This window comes from Sitophilus oryzae, unplaced genomic scaffold (genome assembly GCF_002938485.1).
Source record: "Sitophilus oryzae breed Bouriz unplaced genomic scaffold, Soryzae_2.0 scaffold_1307_pilon_pilon, whole genome shotgun sequence".
NCBI lineage: Eukaryota > Metazoa > Arthropoda > Insecta > Coleoptera > Curculionidae > Sitophilus > Sitophilus oryzae.
The window spans coordinates 4,080,671-4,100,736 of NW_022145957.1; the positions used below are offsets into that span (position 1 = coordinate 4,080,671).

Below are 20,066 nucleotides of genomic sequence, written 5' to 3' on the forward strand. Positions count from 1 at the left end.
AAATAAGTCACGCATTATAATTATAAAAATCAATAAAGGGATGAATTGTAAGCAAAAAATGTTCTATAACATTTTATCAGAAAATTATTATTTTCCGAGTTATTTAGATTTGAAAATGTTGATTTTTTATCTAAAAACTGCATATTTTTTGCCATTTTTTATAAATAACTCGAAAACCTTGCATTTATAGCAAAACTCATATATAGCAAAACTGAAGCTTTTGGAATAACGAATCTATTTATTGTTCATTACCGTAGGTGTAATAATAGCCGAGTTCTCACTCTGTAAAAGTGATTTGCCACAAAGAAAAATTGCCACATTTTACCGTAAAATGATGGCGAAAGAAGACATTTTTTTGAAGAAAATGAACATGACCGTTTTTAAAGTGCTTGAAAAGACCTTTTAAATGCTTTTTTAGAAAAGTTCGTATCTCAAAAATTACCGGAGTTATAATAAGAATAAAATGGTCACCTCATTTTCTCAGAAAAAAATTAACAACAAAATCTATGACTAGAATCAAAAAAATAAAAACTATTAATTTGTAGGAAATTACACGAGCTACAAATTAACCTCTATAGTTGGACAGTCTTGAACTCTTCATTTTTACGAGATTTTTGTGTTTTAAGGGCGTAAAGAAGGTGATGGTCCTTACACGCAAGTCAAACTATAAAAATGTAATATCTACGAAATAAAGAGATCTACAGAAAACTAAGAGAAAAAATGTTAAGAAAAGACCTTCAATTTTACTATGTTGCATTTTTTACGTATTTTGCTTAGTTATTGAGATATGCCAAAAAAAATATTTTTTTTAAAAAAATAAAAATATATTTTCAGCTTTTTTCCAAATTTAGGCATTCTAAACCACTCGAACTTGTAGGGCCCATTGTTATTACCTAAATATAGCCAACTGTACATGTATTACGCTTAGTTTTTATTTTTATGATTTTAGTCATATATTTTACTTTTTCCGAAAAAATGAGGTGACCATTTTATTTTATATCATAACTCCGCGACTTTTTGAGCTACGAACTTTTTAAAAAAAAACATTTAAAAGGTCTTTTCAAACGGTCATATTCTGTAATCTTTCTAAGTGGACTGTATAATACAAATTGATTTGAGTCCGTTTGTTAATGGAATATTATATTTATACTATTTTTACAAATCTAAATAATATCTTGACAGATCAAAAAACTAAAAACTATTTTTTTTTTAAATAAACATGTTTCGATGACAACGGTGATTTTTAACATCTTGATATAAATTATAACAATTCTTATCATCTAACATCCCGCCGGCCTTGAAATATTTATTTCAATAAAAAGTCTTCTGTGGGAAGAACACATAATTTTGTAACCGGACGTTTACATAAAGAACCATCACTACATTTGAGTGTTACAACACGCGTAATTTTATCGACACCTTCATGAAGTTCAATAACTCGACCAAGTTTCCATTTGAATAGAGGTAGATTATCTTCTTTAATTAATACCAACGTATCCAACTTAAGAATATTTGGAAAGTCTTTAAACCATTTAGTTCGTGTTTGAAGATTAGAAATGTATTCACGATTCCACCGTTTCCAAAACTGTTGTACCATTTTTTGTTGGCGTTGGTAATTTGACAAACGATTTTCCAGTATGTTAGAAACGTCATCTTCCGGAACTGCAGTCAATGGTCTTCCAATCAGGAAATGTGCCGGTGTCAATGGAGTCAAATCTTGTGGATCCGATGACAATGGAGATAGTGGACGAGAGTTTAACACCCCTTCTATTTGTACTAAAACCGTTGAGAGATCCTCGTAAGTGAGGCTAGTGTCACGAATTATACGTTTAAGATGGTACTTTACACTTTTAACACCAGCCTCCCAAAAACCCCCAAAATTTGGTGCCTTGGGTGGCATAAAATGCCATTGAATGCCTTCAGTTGCTAAACAAGTACTTACATAATTAGAATGTTTATTAATAAATTGTAGCATTGCTGAATTAGCACCTATAAAGGTGGTACCATTATCCGAATATAAGTGTAAAGGTTTTCCTCGCCTGGATACAAATCTTTTTAAAACTGATAAAAAAGCTTGACTAGTCAAATCGGTTACTATATCTAAATGAATACATTTTGTACTCATGCAAACAAAAATACATATATAACCTTTTACTGTTTTTGAATTTCTGGTTTTCCGATCCCGAATAAAAATAGGTCCTGCATAATCAATACCAGTATGAGAAAACACTGGCTGGAAAGAAGATACACGACATTCAGGTAAATCACCCATAATATAATTAAATGTAACAGGATTGGCTCTAAAACAAGTTACACAATTTCTAACGACTGATCGAGCTAATATTCTGCCGCAAAGAGGCCAATAATGTAATCGAATATTATACAGTAATTGTTGAGGACCACAATGCAACAATTTACTATGCTCGTACATCATAATTATTTTAGTCAAAGCGCATTTGTTGCTTAACACTATTGGATATTTTTGTTCATCAGATATTTGAGCATTTCTTATTCTACCCCCAACTCTTATAAACCCTGTTTCGTCTATAAAAGGTTTTAAGCAAAGTAATTTGCTAGTTTTGGGTAGAGTTTGGTGGTTTTTTAAAGCTACATATTCTTTTGAAAATGATTGATATTGGCTCATGCGAAGCAAATGATTTTTACTTTCAATAATCTCAGAAACACTGAGTGGATCTGAAAGCACCTTTTTTTGTTTTAAACATTGAATGAAACGTATACAATATGCAAACACTCTTTGAAGTTTCATAAATGACGAAAAACGACAAAAATCAAAATTTGGTACGACTTCAGTAATTGTAGAATTGGCAAAAATTCGCTGTTCAGGTAAATTAGCAGTCGACATTGAGAAAGTGCGAACATTATCAGACAAATTAGAAAATATGTTAATAGGACCATTCCACCTTAATGAATAATTCAAGAGTTTTCCATCTACTGGGACATCCTTTGATCCAACTTAGGGTAATTAAAGAATCAGTCCAATAAAAAGTTTTTTCAATTTTAAATCTGCTTAGAGGCTCTTTGGCTTTTCTAACTAATTTTGTTACGAGTTCTGCAGCACAAAGTTCTAAACGAGGCAAACTAATTTTTTTAATAGGGGCAATTCGCGATTTGGAAACAAGCAAAGTAGAAGAAACATATTCGCCGTTGGCGAAACAAACAAGATACACACATCCGCCATAAGCTTTCTCTGATGCATCAGCAAACGCATGAAGATGTGTTACTTGGAAATTATCCGATAACACAAATCTAAAAATGGAGAATTCATTTAGAACTTGAATATTATTACAAAATTCCATCCAATATTCTAATAAATATGAAGGAATAGATTCATCCCAATCTAATTGTTCTTGCCAAAGTTGTTGTAAAATAATTTTACCATTGACAACGACTGGACCTAAAAGTCCTAATGGATCAAATATTTGGCTGATAGTAGATAAAATCATTCTTTTAGTAACAGAACCTTCATATTTAAATTTCTTAATTGAATAATGGATTGTATCGCTAGATGAATTCCAAAATATTCCTAAGGTCTTATTCTGCTCATCTTTACCTAACTGCAATATATTTGATGATAATGTACTATCAACTTGAAAACTTTTCAACAATTCTGATTTATTACATAGCCATTTTCTCAACTGAAATCCACCGGAAGATAAAATAAATGATACTTCCTTCTGGAGTTTCAGCAATTCAGAAATGGAAAAAGCACCAGCTAATAAATCGTCTAAATAAAAGCAATTTAAAATAACATGACATGCTTCTGGATAAATAGGTTGAAATTCTAAAGCTAATTGTTTTAAGCATCTGACTGCCAGAAAAGGCGATGAAGCACAGCCATAAGTAACAGTATTTAATTCAAAGCATTCAACCATTGCTTTGGGATCATCTAAATCTTTCCATAAAATTCTCTGAAAACATCTTTGCTCAGGATCTATCAAAACTTGGCGATACATTTTCGAAATATCTGCATTCATAACATACGGATACATTCTAAAATTTAAAAGAATCGTTCTGTATTGTAGGACCAGCAAACTGCACATCATTTAATGACAAATTAGTGTCAGTTCTAACTGAAGCATCAAAAACAACTCTCAACCTTGTTGTTAAACTAGATTCCTTAATTACTGCATGATGGGGAAGATAATAGCATTGTCTAAAATCAGTATTATCCATAGAAAAACCTTTAACTTTAGTCATGTAACCCAATTTTTGATATTCACTAAGAAATGAAACATACCCACCTTTCAAATCTTTGTCTTTATTGAGACGCTTCTGAAGAAAACATAAACGTTTATAAGCCATATTTCGAGACAAACCCAAATCATTTAAATTTTCTTTAAAAGGAAACTTTACTATAAATCGACCATCAGAAGCACGTTTATAATTTTCAGCAAAGTGATTTTCACAAAATTCTTCTGACTTCGAATATATTTTATTACACGTAGAACCTTCTTCGATTTCCCAAAATTTAGCAAGAGTTTCATTAATAGACAACTCTAATGAATGACACGACATAACCGTATTATTATCAAAATAACAAGAACTAATATACCCACCAACAATCCAACCAAACCTAGTCTTTTGAATAACGGGTGTAGAGGGATATTTTATCTGTTTCATAAGCAGACACCGATAAAATGTATCAACGCCTAACAGCATATCAATTGGACCTGAAATATTAAAAGATTCATCTGCTAATTTTATATTTTTGGGAATAGTTATTTTATGAGAATCAAATGACATTACAGGTAAATTATGAGTTATTTTAGAAATAACTAAACAACATATATTTTCTTTATAGTCATTAATATTGGACATAATCGTGAGATTCACTTTAGAATTTGACTTAGTAGATAGTGTCTCTCCAACTCCCGTAATATTAAATTCGACAGGACATTGTGGAAGTTGCAACCTTTCAGCCAATTCTCGAGAAATGAAATTACTTTGGGAACCAGGATCAAGCAGAGCACGAACTAACCAAGATCTTCCATTAGCATCAAAAACTTTAACCTTTGCTGTTGGAAGAATCGATAATGTAGCAGCATTTGTACTATTCATAATATGTCCAGAAGTAACCATCGGTAAAGAATTTTTGGCTGTAGAAATTTCACATTCATCTTCAGTTCTACTATTAGTAGTACTACTACTACTAGGAGTATTAAGTAAATTATTTTGATTAGGTTGTTCTACAGAATTAACATGCAATAAAGAATTATGTTTTCTACCACAATATCGACAAGAAAAGGACCTGGGACAATTTTCTGTATGATTATTACTAAAACAATTTCTGCAAATATTTAATCTTTTTGTTAAAAGATTAAAAGGCTGTTGCCTTCATTCTATTAGAAATGTCCAGTTTTTTAAAAGCAAAACATTTGTATATCGAATGATTTTTATTACAGTAATAACAAGAAAGTTTATTTTTAGATACAGATGCATGAGCTCTTATTCTATTATCTGATTTATTGACTATTTTATTTTCCTTTATAGAATTATCTAATTTCTCTAATAATTCACATTTTAGTTTTAGAAACAAATTTACATCAGAGAAAGTCGGTAAATTGCCAGTTATAGAATGTGACTCCCATTCTCTTCGAGTAATCCCATCAAATTTATTAACAAGCAAAATAAACAATTAAAGTATCCCAATTTTCTGTCGCTTGACCCAAACTTTTTAAAGACCTTAAATTTTTGTTAAATAAATCGTATAAATTTCTTAAATTGGCATGAGATTCTTTAATTAAATTCGGACAATCAAACAATGCTTTGATGTAATTATATATAATCAATCGTTTATTTTCAAATCTTTCTATAAGCAAATTCCAAGCAATCAAATAATTATCGTAACTGGTAAATTTGCTATAACTTGTAATGGCTCATCTTGTAAAAAAAATTTAAATAATAAAACCTCTCAACATTACTTAACTGAGAATTATCATGCACAATTGCTTGAAATGCATCACGAAATTCTAACCACTTTTCAAATGAACCATTAAAAGATGAAATTTTTATTTCTGGTAACTTTAATCTGGATTGTCTAGGAGACTGAACAAACGCAGGCGGAGGAAACCTTTCACTATTAGAATCATTACTATTACCTTTTGAATTAACATTCCGGGAAAGCAATAATTTTAACTGACTTATAATTTGAAAATATTCGTTTTCAAATTCGACATACTCTTTATTTTCTATATCTAAAATATTTTTTATACTTCCCTGATAAGAAGTTGATTCGTCCTGATACAGCAATGCTTCAATTTCTCTTTGATATTCATCAAATTAACACAAAAGAGGTTCTGCCTTATCAAATCTACTTTGCAACTGATTTAGCACCAAATCCGTGAGGTTTTCGGAATCAACTGATGCTAAATAGCTCTTGAGACGGGTTAATTGCCCTCTAATAAAACCGCGCTGGCGTTTTAATTTACAAATTTCTGACATTTTCTCCTAAAAACTGAAAGAAAACACTAGACAAACCCAAAAAATCTCACAAAGCAATAGTACAAATATATATCCCCTATCTCCTTAACGGAACGAACTCACTTGACTAAATATTCAGCCTTCAACAACCACCAAAACCATATTATCAACAATCCATCGTTGCATTAAAGACTTCAAACAGCAACGTAGATGTACAACTTCTAAATCCGTCAGGCCGGCAATAGAACGTTTTTCTTCGACAATGAAAACTTCCAAGAAAAAAGGCTGGTATCACATCTAATTCGGCGCGAATGGACCAAATGTAATCTCTCTAAGTGGACTGTATAATACAAATTGATTTGAGTCCGTTTGTTAATGGAATATTATATTTATACTATTTTTAGAAATCTAAATAATATCTTGACAGATCAAAAAACTAAAAACTATTTTTTTTTAAATAAACATGTTTCGATGACAACGGTGATTTTTAACATCTTGATATAAATTATAACAATTCTTATCATCTAACATATTCATTTTCTTCGATAAATATGTTCTTTCGCCATTATTTTACGGTAAAATGTTGCAATTTAGTTTTCGAAAAATAAATTAATCAACTTTACGAGTGATCACTCGGCTATTATTACACCGACGGTAATCAACAAAAAATTAATCGTTTATTTATTCCAAAAGCTTCATTTTTGCTTTATGAGTTTTGCGATAAAACGCAAGGTTTTCGAGTTATTTATAAAAAATGGCAGAAAAATATGCAGTTTTTGATGAAAAATCAACATTTTCAATCCTAAATAACTGAACTTTCTGAAAAAATGTTATAGAGCATTTTTTGCTTAGAATTTACCCCTTTATTGATTTTTGGAATTAAAATGGGTGATTTATTTTTCACCCCCGAGAAGGGGTGGCACTAACCCCCAGGATGAAAGCACACATCGCCACTATGTAACTTTTCTTTCTTATTTCACTGTTCACTCACTGAGATTCGCTGTTAAAATTTCAAGTCAATCGATGCAGGTGTTCAGAATTCGGACCCTAAAACCCTCGCTTACTGACCCATAAATAATAAACAGGAGGCGTTTTCAAAATTTTTTTTTTTTTCAAAATTTGAGTTATATGGGGCATCGCTTGTCTCCCTCAGAGACGGGTCGAGATGTTAGGCGGTAGGGGGATCTCCTCTCTCTTCTGTTCTTTAACTTTACATATAAAGGTAACGATTGTTAAATATTGTTACTGTCATCTTATGAATATTAATTTTAAACAGGTATAACCTAATTATAAAAGAGTAAAATTTCCATTTAATTAAGTAATTACTTATAACACGAAACTGAATCTACCTTTATTAATAGGAAATACTAAATCACCAGAATTTGTGTATTTTGTTACAGAATTGGAAACTTCAAATATTATGGCGTTCTATTTCCAAACTATTATTTATCTAATTGATAGCATTAAAGTATCAGCATAAATAGTTAGTTCAACTACGAAACAGAAATAAATATACTGAGTGTCGCATCGTTGTTAGAGATATAGGAAATCCCATGCAAACTTTGAACTATTTAAATTAGTGATGTGTCGGTATTTGAGTAACGCGATTTTGGAGCAGTATTTTTCTGTAACGTCGTATCGCGCTCCACCACGTATCAGGAACATATTACTGAAGCTATGCTAACCGCAGTAAATACATATACATAGTGACGCGTTTCGTTCCAGCCGTCGCGCTCCTAGGGTCGCGGTTTTGTCGGTTGCGAACAGAAGTAACTGGTACCTACATAGCGACACGCGACCTCGACTTTCGTATAGGGTTTATTTGAAATTATTGTTGCAGACCCGTGTGGACTCGGGCTAACCTAACTTATATGTCCCGCCCCCATATGACCTTAATATCGCATTAAAGAATAAACACCGTAATGATTCATTCGAACGTTCGAGAACAATGGAGTTCCACTGGAATGGAGGAGTACATACGAGAACATTCTAAATCTTCTTTATGCATCTAATGATCTTATGGATTATTCGAGAACTGTTTAGGTGTGGGTATATAAGCCGACGCCTGGGCCTGAGGAGGACAGAAACAAATAGACGCGTACAGTTGCCGCGCTAAATTCAAAATAAATTCCTTCTATATAAATAGTTATAAAGAGTTTGTAAATAGTTCTTTAAATATTTTATCGTTATTGTTTGTTACTTTATCCACACGGAACAGACGAAAAACGTAACATTATAATATGCGGTTCATAACGACAATTTAACTCGAAATACCAAGTAAAAAGGATAAGCTTTTACCCAATTCGAACAAGTTTTACTATTGGTAGTAGTAGTTTTACTATTCGCATTGTATTTTACTATGACGTAGTAGCGTAGATAGTACAATTCGTTCGGATGTAACTATTAACAGAACGTCAGCGGTTTAAAATAGACGTTTTTGGTAAAAACTGTGTCAATAGTTATATTTAGATATTTTAAATACTTTTTTTTGTTTGTTTTTTTTACTTTTGACGACCGACGGGAGGAGATATATCTTCTGAAAAATTAAGCGTTTTGGTCGGTTAGGCAAAGTTCTTTTATTAGTAAAAAGCCACTGACAAGCTGGTTTCCGTTTGGATTAAACGCAGTGGTGTTTACAAAAAATAACTATTTTCTTTTTTAGATTTGTCTTCAAATATCTATTTCATTTTCATAAATAGGAACTCGTAAAGCCGTACCTTTTCTATTAATCGCTCTTGTCGATTTTGTTCAGTAAGATGACCTTCTCACATACACACAACAAAAATTCTGCATAAACTACAAAAGTAGAGGCTAGAGAGGCAACCGGAAAAAAACACGCCTTAACAGGCATCGCGTAAGATCTGCGACTTTTGAATCCCCATCATACGTGTGATAGTGTGGGACGGCGCTTTTGAACATGGCGTGGGCCTAGTGTGTACGCCACACAGATATTTAAATGGAAAAATATACACAAATCTTTGTGGCGTGGCGTGTTACCAATGGGGTGCAGGCTTAAATATTGAGATGTGTCCGTGGAATTTCAACCGTAATAAACATTAGTTTGCTACCCAAGTAGCATCTATATGACTTCGAACTAAATCTGACCTGAAGCGACGTTAGACTTTGTGCAAATTTAGGTCGGGTGCCGGTGACGTCGCTTTCCTATTAAAAGCGACGTCGTTGGATCCGAGTCGGTAAATCCAACGATTTGTCGACGTACAAAATAACAACGTACCATTTTTATTAATTTCCCAACGTCGTTCCCACGTTGGCTTGCACGACGTACATATACTTGAACTAGCCCGAGGTCTACCCGTTGTCCGAATAGGATACGTCCCACTGATAATCCCTAAAGTAACGTCCAATTATATTTTGTTGTATTTTATGTTCATATTTATAACCTAATTTACGTATCTCTGTTTACGTCCGTAAATACAACCCATTAAGTAGCATTTGCGGCCTAATGAACATCATGAACATAACCTAATAAACGGGTTTTGTAAACAAACTTAATTTTTTTATTATGCCTAAGAAACACTAAAAAGGCATTTAGACATCCATCTACATTTTACAGAAAGCTAATAAATAAAATAATGATAGTAGTAGTGATGTCTTGCCTCCACCCACGAATGTTTTTTATCCGGAAGAGATGCTACATTACACTGGTGCATCTTAATTTTATTTTTAGCTTAGGAAACCAGCAGACCCCATCCTCCTCCCACATGTGAGGTACTGGTTCCAATTCTTTTAAATTTTGTATATATACTATCTTAAAAAAGTGGCTGCCCTTTTTTTAAGGAGAAAACAAAAACTAAAATATAGTTGCACAAATCCACAAATCACTGATACGCAAAGTGAGGTTACGTGGCGTACGTTGGAATTATATACGTCATAATACGATTGCCGGTCGTCCGGGTTGATGACTTCGGTCGTGTGAGGCGACTAATATTGGAGACCCGGTCGGAATTGGTATATTGGTAGTCCATATTAAGTCGGACACAGGAATCCGCCATTCTTAACAAGTATCCGATTGTCATTTTAAAATCGTTTTTGTTTTTAAAATTTATATTCACATTCCGATTTCTAGTAGAATAATATTGATAAGGTTGAGTTTGGGGGGAACCACAGTACAGTTTTATGATTAAACCAGCTAGAAAATAAAAAAAAATATTTTGCGAGTTACTTTTTTATAGATATTTTTATTTCATAAATCTACCTAATTTTGAAGGCGCTCGTTGTTTTCCGGAGTATTTTAATCAGATATATCAAAAAAGTGACTTCCGTTGACAAAACTGATGTCTGGATTAATGATTCAGAATTATTATAATATGCAATTAGGTAGGCACTTATAGTTATATTCGAGGAGCGATTATGAATCCATTTGTAATTAGGTAGTTTGGTTAAGTTTTTATGTATTCATGGTAGCGAATATGAAACCAAACGTAACGTAAGTGCTTAGCGACGAATTTTAAGTGACTAAAATCCAACGTAATATGACGTTGGTGATTGGTAGAATTACATTCCCTATTAGGTCAGATACCGACGTCGAGGCGACGCGAATCTGTATTCCCCATTTAGGTGCAAATAAGGGTCGTCAGGCGGTCGAACCGACGTTGGTACCCGACGTCGAGTTTATTGGACGCGACGTATACCCGAGGTTAGATAGCGTCCAAATGCTACTTGGGTAAGCTTTTGCAAACTTTAAAAATTATGTGTTGCACCTAATTTTCAATTATTGATCTGTGTCCTTCAATTTGTTGTATTTAAATCCCTTTTTACCAAACATATTTAAAGTCAAACATGTAAAACATAATACTTAGTTATAATGCTTCAAAGAGAAAATTTTGTAAATATTCTTTGCTATCAATTAATGTTATTTCATTTATGCAAGAGCGAATATTTCTCTCTATTAAAAAAATATAAATTAGTAATATCCACGTGAGAAATTTAATTTTCAATAATGTCAAATGTGAGTCGTTATTGATAGATTTATTGGATGTCCATTTGTAATAAAATATCGATACACTAATTAAACGGTTAACATTATTTTTGAACCATAAAAATTTTATTGGCACTTAAGTCTCTCGTAATATATTAATTACTATTATATTTCTTACTTTACTCTTAGTTAAACTGAACTCAAAAAAGTATTGGAGGAATGTTTTGTGGTAGTTCTAATTTCTTCTATGATTTATTATGTTTTCGGGGACTTGGGGCAATTCGAGTCTGCGGCTTGTTAACAAAATTTCGTGACGGAACATGGCGAAAAATGCAAAAAGTAGAAAAAAATGATTTTTTGCGTTTTTTGTTTATAACTTTTAGAACATCAACTTTTCGTAAATAATATTTCTATTCAAAATTAAAATACGTACAATTTCCTATAATTCTCATTATATAAGTTTTTTCTCTGAAAAACTGTTCAAAAGAGTCAGTTGAAAATTATCGTTTTTTGGTTTCCTCCGCAAATACTTTTTATACTCCAAAACCCTTATTATTAAAGTCTAGAATGTGTTTTTGTTGTAAGTTTTTGTTTTAAGTCATATAGACATATGTCATTTCAACAACAATACCACCTGCGATAATAAAAATAATAAAATGTATATTAGATCTAAATTATGTGTCAATATAATGATGCAGATGAAAGAATACACTGTAACTTGTTAAGTGAGATATAATATATGAAAAGTATAGAGACCATTATTGGTTGTAATTCTTAAACAATCAAATTTATGCAATTATAATTTAGTTATTTTTCAAGAATTAATAAGTTTTTTGTTTCAGTAGCATAATACAGAATCAAGTTACAAACCTGATATAACTGTATAGAAAATATTTAAAGTTAATATAGTCGGAGCATGGGATTGTAAGTTAGTGTATGTGTTGTTTCTTTCGGCTGCATTAAACCCGAAATTCGAGTGGTGTAACGGGAGAAAAAATACAAAAAGGCGTACAGGGAATATATAACAATCATTAATCCAGTGTAGAAATATAAAAAATTAAGAAGACGTTCTCGGTAAGTGATTAATAATAACATATTATTGCTAGGCGTAAACTGAAGGTCAACAGAGACAACGTTGAGCAGACACAGAGAATTCGGACAAAAAGTGGTATTTCGTAAGCCAAATACCAAATTAAAAGCGACGTTGCCGGACGTCTGAAACGAGCTTGATATCTCGGGAAAGATTTGGAAATACTGAGAGATGAGTTTATCCTTCGAGGGGTTGACCCGGGAAGCTTACCTAGCGCAGTACAAGATGGACAGTGATGACTATACTACAGATGAGGGATCCAGAAAGAGGAGTGCTGAACCTTTGCTGAGATTTTTAATAACAGTAAAAGAAATCTAAGATCACCAATTAAAGGTAAAGAACAAGAAGAAAAAATGGACAAAATATTACATATCTTAACAAACTTAACGACCGAAATTAAGGAATTAAAGGAAGAACAGAAAGAGTATAGGAAGGAAATAAGAGATCTTAGATATGAAAATGAAAAAATAAAACAAGAAAACAACGAGATGAAACTTAAGGCCAGGGAAATAGAAGAAAGAGTAGACAAACTAGAAAAAGAAAACAGAAGAAGAAATATTGTTATACGAGGAATAGAGATAAAAACACAAGATGAAAATGAAAATTAGGAAATGGTAGAAAATTTCTTAAATAAAACATTGCAATTGAGGATGGATATAAAAGGAGCAAAAAAACTAGGAGAGAAAGTATGTATGGTGCAACTTAAGAACGAAACAGATAAAAGAACTATAATGATGAACAAAGCTAAGTTGAAGGGAATAAAGGAACCTCGTGTATTTATAGACGATGATATGAGCAAAGAGGAAAGAGAAATACAAGTGAAGATAAGAAATAAAGCAAAAGAGGAAAATGCTGCTGGAAAAACAGTAAAAATAGGTTTCCAGAAATTAATAGTAGGTGAAAATACGTGGATATGGAATAAAAACAAAGGGTGCTTTGACATATTAGGCAATACAAGAAAGACACAAAAAAAAACTAGAAAATAGATATCATGAAGATGGCTATATGACGACAAAAGCATTGAACATGGACATGAGAAAACAAGTGAGGAAGATTAATAGGAAAGAAAAATAAAAGTATATAAAGATGGGTACGTGGGACGTTAGAGGAACATGGGAGGAGGGAAAGTTGGAGCATATTGTCAGAGAAATTGGAAAATACTAATAAAATATTATAATATTATAATAAAATAATAATAAAATTTTGATATAGTGGCAGTTCAGGAAACAAAACAACTAGGATAAAAAATAACAGAAGTCGGGGACTACATATTTATGAATAGTGGAGGGAAAAATAGAAGATTAGGTACTGGTTTTATCATAAGGAAAATGAAAAGAAAGATTAGTAAACTTTCTACCTGTATCGGATAGGATAAGCGTATTAAGACTAAGAGACATATACCAAAAAATAACGATAATAAACATACATGCGCCAACTGAGGATAAAAGTATAGAAGCCAAGGAAGAATTTTACAGCCAACTCGATCGAGTATACGATGAAATTCCAAGGTATGATTTGAAGATTTTAAAGGGAGATGCGAATGCTAAAATTGGCAAAGAAGAAATGTACAAACCAACGATCGGAGATTTTAGCAAGCATGAAGCAACAAACGAAAATGGACATTTACTGATAGACTTTGCAAAGGAAAAGAAGATGATTATTAAAAGCACATATTTCAAAAGGAAAAACATATATAAGGGTACATGGAGATCACCAGATGGAGTAACAACTAACCAAATAGATCATGTTGCAATTGACAAATTGGAAGAAAAATGCATTACAAAAGTAAGATCCTACAGAGGCCTTAATGCGGATTCAGACCACTTCATGGTGGGTATCCACGTGAAGCAGATCATACCAGAGATGAGAAACCAGATAAACAAAAAGCAAAGAGAGGATTTTATTCCGAGATTAAACCAAAGAGAGGAAAAAAGCAAGTACGAAAATATGATTAACCAAGAATTCGGTAAAAGCTTAGACGAAGAGACAATTGAAGGAAAGTGGGCGGTTATGAAGGCAAAGATAAAAAATAGTGCGAAGATATGTGGAAAAAGAAGTGGACACAGTGAGTCAAAACAATGGTTTGATGAAGAATGTAAAATGGAGTTAGGAGTTAGAAATAAACTAAGGTTACAGATGTTAGAAAAAGAAACACAACAAACTAGAATAGAATACGCGAAACAAAGAAGAAGAACTAAAAACATATTAAGAAATAAAAAGAGGAAGTTTTTTGAGGAAAACTTAATGAAAATAGAAGAGCATTATAAATCAAGGCAAATTCAAAATTTATATTTGGGACTGAGGAATGAAAGAAAGGGATACCAAGATAGGACACAATATATTAAAGACAAAGAAGGACAAATAATATCAACTGAGGAGGATGTTTTGAATAGATGGAAAGAATATTTTGAAGAACTATTAAATGAAAGCGAAGATACTCGAGACAAGCAGGAGAAGGATGAAATAAATATAGAGCATCAGAATAAAGAGGTACTCCCACCGAATTATGAAAGTGTACAAAGAATTATCCAGAACTGGAAGAATGACAAAAGTCCCGGAAATGATCACATGCCGGCTGAGGTATTTAAGTATGGAGGGTCCAAGTTGATAGAACACATCTAGGAACTACTGAAAGACGTATGGGAGAAAGAAGAAATGCCGAAAGAGTGGAAAGAAGCAATAATCTGCCCTATACATAAGAAGGGAGATAAGAGCGAGTGTCAAAACTACAGAGGTATAGCTCTCCTAAATGTAGCGTATAAAGTACTGGCAACATATATAAAAGAAATGTTAGTGAAGGAGGTTGATGAAAAAATTGGAGAGTACCAATGTGGATTTAGGAAAGGAAGAAGTACCATTGACCAAATATTTACCCTTAGAGAAATACAAGCGGAGAGTTATGAATACGGAAAACAGACAATGCTCCTATTTATCGACTTTCAGCAGGCATATGACAAAGTTAAAAGGACGGAGGTATTTAGAGCAATAACAGAACTAGGGGTTAGCAAGAAACTGACCAAGATGATAAAATTGACACTCCAAGAGACAGTAAATGAAGGCAAAGTAAACAAGAAAACAACGGAAAAATTTATAATCAGGGACGGATTAAGACAGGGGGATCCACTGTCTCCAGTACTGTTTAGTGTAGTATTAGAAAAAATTATAAAAGACGCGGGAATCAACAGAGAGGGCCTCCTGTATACAAAAAGACACCAATGCTTAGCCTGTACCGATGATTTGGTCATCTTAGCAAGAGATCGGAAAGAGCCGATATCGGTGACCAAAAGACTAGAAAATCAAGCGCAAGAAAACGAAATTTATGGAGTGGTCAGATAGAGATTTTCAGGGCAGGGAATAGATGTGTCAATGCATTACAGAAAATTATTAAGAGTAAGAACATTTCTAGAAGTTTAAAAATCAGAATGTACCAAACAATGATAAGACCAATAGTGCTGTATGCATGTGAAACGTGGACGTTCAATGCAACAGAAAGTTCGAGGCTAGAGATTTGGGAAAGAAAAATACTGAGGAAGATTTTTGGAGGAAAGAAGATAGACAACATATGGACCAGAAGAACAAATGAAGAAGTAAAACAACTATATTGGGCACCGAGTATAACGGGAATAGCAAGAGCACAAAGACTGAGATGGCTGGGACACATTGAACGAATGGCCGAAGCAAGAATTCCTAGTATGATAATGAAACGTGAAATAGGTGGAAAGAAAAGGAGGGGTAGACCGAGAATCAGATGGAAAAAGGATGTAGAAGAGGACTTGAGAAGGATAAGAGTGGATGGGTGGAGAATAAAGACGAAAGACAGAATCAAATGGAGAAAGATAACCAATCAAGCCATGAGCCTTTTAGAGCTATTTTATATATATATATATATATATAAGGGCAATTAGAGATTCCATTATTTACAGAGAAAACATTTATGCAATTTTCTTCTTATTGGCCTAAAAATAGTGCGAACATGGGGATGTCGAGTAATATACAAAATATTAAATAAAGTTCGACCAATCCCGTGCTTGAACTTTCCTTTGTGATGTTTTAATGGAAACTTTATATAGAAAAGCCGTACTTTATACTCACTTGTTTATTATACAGGGTTGTTCACCACATACGACACGGAGTATTGTAGCTAAACGATGAGATTTTTACAAATTGTAAGTCTTGGGTTCGATGAAGGACTATTAGAGGTACAATTTAAAAATAATTTTACAAGATACAGAGTGTCCCAAATAAGTAAAAAATATCAAAGTTGTATTTTTTTAAATGAAACACCCTGTATATTATTGCATTTTTAGTTTCTACGATTAAAATAAAGGTAAATTTGATTAAGGTTTATTATACTTAAACCTTACCGTTTTTGAAATATTTTCAATTTTGTGAAATTGCAGTAAAAATTTTAAGGCTTCATTTCTCCAAGGGTACCAAAGTTTTTAATACTAAATATTTACTGAAGTTTATATATTGATCAGTTTTTGCGTTGCAATAATAAAAATAATACTACCTTATACAGAGTGTCTAAAAATTTATTTTAAATAATTATTAGCTTCAAACGGCAATAACTTGTTTAATTTAAATGGAACACCCTGTATATTTTACGAGAATCAGATGCACAATTTAATTGTCTATCAAATTATATTATACCATTTTTTACCTATCTCTTTAAGTTTCCGTAGAAAATGCATTTTCTTGTAATTTAGAATTTATTTATCAATATACCCATGGAATATTGACATTTTAGATTATTTTTAAAGATGTACCAAATTTTTAAAGAGTACAGATACTAATATTGTGATTATAATTCGTTTATTTCATTAAAAAATTAAAAAAAACTCTTTAAATATTTGTTAAAGAGGACCAATTAATATGATTCCAGTATTCAAACTACATTAACTGACTGGATTGATTAATAATAATTGTTCCAAATACTAAATAACTGAATTTTGTATGGGTATTAGACAGTGTGATAAAAAGTAACACCTTAAAAATGATATTTCATTTTTTAATAAATGCTTATTTATAACAGAGACTTTAATTTATAATTTATTATTATATTGATTTCTGACTCAAATCCATATTTATTTAGAATAATTTATTAACGAATACAATTAAGTATGTAATTAATTAGTATACGGGCCGAAATAATGGTGCTATATTTAATTAATGATATACTCTTTTATAAAGATTTAAATAGTTTTCTTTTTGCATACAACATTATTGTTTTTAGCAAAACGATAATGTTACTAGAATGTCAATATATGATGTCAATATTCCATGGGTGTCAATAATAAAATGTCAATATTCTATGGGTATATTGATGAATCAGGTCTAAATTATAAGAAAATGCATTTTCTATGAAAACTTGAAGGGATAGGTAAAAAATGGTATAATACAATTTGATAGACAATTAAATTGTGCATCTGATTCTCCTAAAACATACAGGGCGTTCCATTTAAATTAAACAAGTTATTGGCGTTTAAAGCTATAAATTATTTAAAATAAATTTTTAGACACTCTGCATAAGGTAGTATTATTTTTATTATTGCAACACAATAACTGATCAATAAATAAACTTCAGTAAATATTTAGTATTAAAAACTTTGATACCCTTGGAGAAATGAAGCCTTAAAATTTTTACTGCAATTTCACAAAATTGAAAATATTTCAAAAACGGTAAGGTTTAAGTGTAATAAACCTTAATCAAATTTACCTTTATTTTAATCGTAGAAACTAAAAATGTAATAATATACAGGGTGTTCCATTTAAAAAAATACAACTTTGATATTTTTTACTTATTTGGGACACTCTGTATCTTGTAAATTTTTTTAAATTGTAAAAATAATTTAAATTGTAAAAATAATTTACAATTTAAAAATAATTTACAATTACCTCTAATAGTCCTTCATCGAACCCAAAACTTGAAATTTGTAAAAATGTAATCGTTTAGCTACAATACTCCAGTCGTATGTGGTGAACAACCCTGTATAAAAGTCACAATATTAATAATTATTCGAAAACATCACAGAAAAATATATTAAAAAATAGTGACATGATGTCTATAGGCTTGGTGCATTTTAGTTGATTTCAACAAATTCCGAATCCAGCGCTTCAACGACAAAAATCAGAAATTATCAGTACCTATTTCACGCTGCCGCCATGTTGATCGCATTAATATAATATTGAAATCGTCATTTTTCCATAATATTTAAGTTTTTTAGTTTTTTGCTAGTGCAGTTATTGAGACTATGAAACACTCAGGTACGAGGTTTGTGTGATGTAACGCTGTTTCGGGTAGTAAAAAATAAGTGAAAAAGAATTCGAACTAGGATAATTATGTTGCGACAATTTCAAATGTTAATAAATTTACCGAAAAAATGTTAACGCGTAATGGAGAGCGTAATTAGGGCGTTGTTGGGTGTAATAACATTCAATAACTCAACTTTTCCGGATATTCAACTCTCTCGAAACAATATTTTATAGCTTCATAGTTTCTCACACCTATTTGATCAAAAGCAAAAATGGATTCAAGACGAAACAAGTGAGTAAACAAAGTAGACATGTACTATGGCAGGATAAAATATAATTTGCGATGTTAATGGTATACTTTTTTTCTACAACACTACAAAAAGAAACATAGCCTGCTATTTAATTTTTTTATGCAAAAGCGCAACATCTGTTATGAGGTCAAACAGCGCCCTCTAGCTACCATGAAAAAATTTATGAAAAATAAAATGAAACAAACAAAATATATGCTGGAGATCATTGAAGGGGAAAAGCGCTTTTAAACGAGTAGTGTGTTTAAATCGGCTAACCCAAACCAGAGTTAGCCTTATTTTAATAAAAGCAAGTTTAACCTTCCCCCACCGCTTTATTTTATGAGATAGAGCAAAATACGCTATATCAAGAAATTACAAATGTCTCGATGATTACAATAGCAATACTTAAAATACCTGCATATTTTTTAAAAAAATCCTGTTTTCTAATTGGCCATCATAGATGCCGCCCCCTAGCGGACATTATTCCAACTTGAAAATAATTTCCAGCGATTTCTCTCGGCCGATTTACTTATTAAAGTTTTTTTCCCAAAGTAATAGAATAAGTAGTTTCTAAGATACAGCCGGCGTCCTTTCTTAGTTGGCCACCCGGTACAAGAACAAAATTAATATACAGGGTGTTTCAAAACAAATGCGAAAAACTTCAGGGGGTGATTCCTTGTTCAAAATAAAGGGTAGTTTGCTTTATAAACGTTGGGTCAAAGGTCAACCATTAGGGAGATATCGCGGTACAAAGATGGCGGAAAAATAATGTTTTTATTTTTTATCTTGAAAAGGAAAAGAGATAGACTAATGAAATTTTATGGAAGCATTACTGTTATGAAAACACACTTTCAGGTAATTTTTTTACTTTTTTAAAATGAGTGGAAGGTGTTGAAATAAACTACCCCTATCATGAAATTTAAAGAAAAATCTTATTAAACACATGCAAATGCTGTAATTTGGATAGTTTAGTTTGTTTAGGAACTTTTTTACCTCTTGTATTTTTTTGATAAAACTCACCGATTGGAAATTAAAAAATAAAATGTAAAGC

The 20,066-nt window shown here is 31.8% G+C and overlaps 4 protein-coding genes across 4 annotated transcripts; 1 reads left to right on the forward strand and 3 right to left on the reverse strand.

The window, feature by feature from the left end:
• Nucleotides 1–1,306: 1,306 nt before the first annotated feature.
• Nucleotides 1,307–2,644, reverse strand: LOC115874902. Its single transcript, XM_030890201.1, has one exon. The coding sequence runs from the start codon at nucleotides 2,642–2,644 to the stop codon at nucleotides 1,307–1,309; it is 1,338 nt and encodes a 445-aa protein (XP_030746061.1).
• Nucleotides 2,645–2,903: 259 nt separating this feature from the next.
• Nucleotides 2,904–3,974, reverse strand: LOC115874903. The gene has a single exon (XM_030890202.1). It carries the CDS (start codon nucleotides 3,972–3,974, stop codon nucleotides 2,904–2,906), a length of 1,071 nt encoding a protein of 356 aa, XP_030746062.1.
• Nucleotides 3,975–4,011: 37 nt separating this feature from the next.
• LOC115874904 lies at nucleotides 4,012–4,536 on the reverse strand. Its single transcript, XM_030890203.1, has one exon. It carries the CDS (start codon nucleotides 4,534–4,536, stop codon nucleotides 4,012–4,014), a length of 525 nt encoding a protein of 174 aa, XP_030746063.1.
• Nucleotides 4,537–4,746: 210 nt separating this feature from the next.
• On the forward strand, nucleotides 4,747–5,214 carry LOC115874872. The gene is made up of 2 exons (XM_030890170.1): nucleotides 4,747–4,769; nucleotides 4,823–5,214. Exons 1-2 carry the CDS (start codon nucleotides 4,758–4,760, stop codon nucleotides 5,195–5,197), a joined length of 387 nt encoding a protein of 128 aa, XP_030746030.1. The 5' UTR covers nucleotides 4,747–4,757; the 3' UTR covers nucleotides 5,198–5,214.
• Nucleotides 5,215–20,066: the final 14,852 nt, after the last annotated feature.

Coding starts and splice junctions, on each gene's coding strand:
- LOC115874902 (XM_030890201.1), bottom strand. CDS start 2,644: ATGAGCCAATATCAATCATTTTCAAAAGAATATGTAGCTTTAAAAAAC.
- LOC115874903 (XM_030890202.1), bottom strand. CDS start 3,974: ATGTATCGCCAAGTTTTGATAGATCCTGAGCAAAGATGTTTTCAGAGA.
- LOC115874904 (XM_030890203.1), bottom strand. CDS start 4,536: ATGTCGTGTCATTCATTAGAGTTGTCTATTAATGAAACTCTTGCTAAA.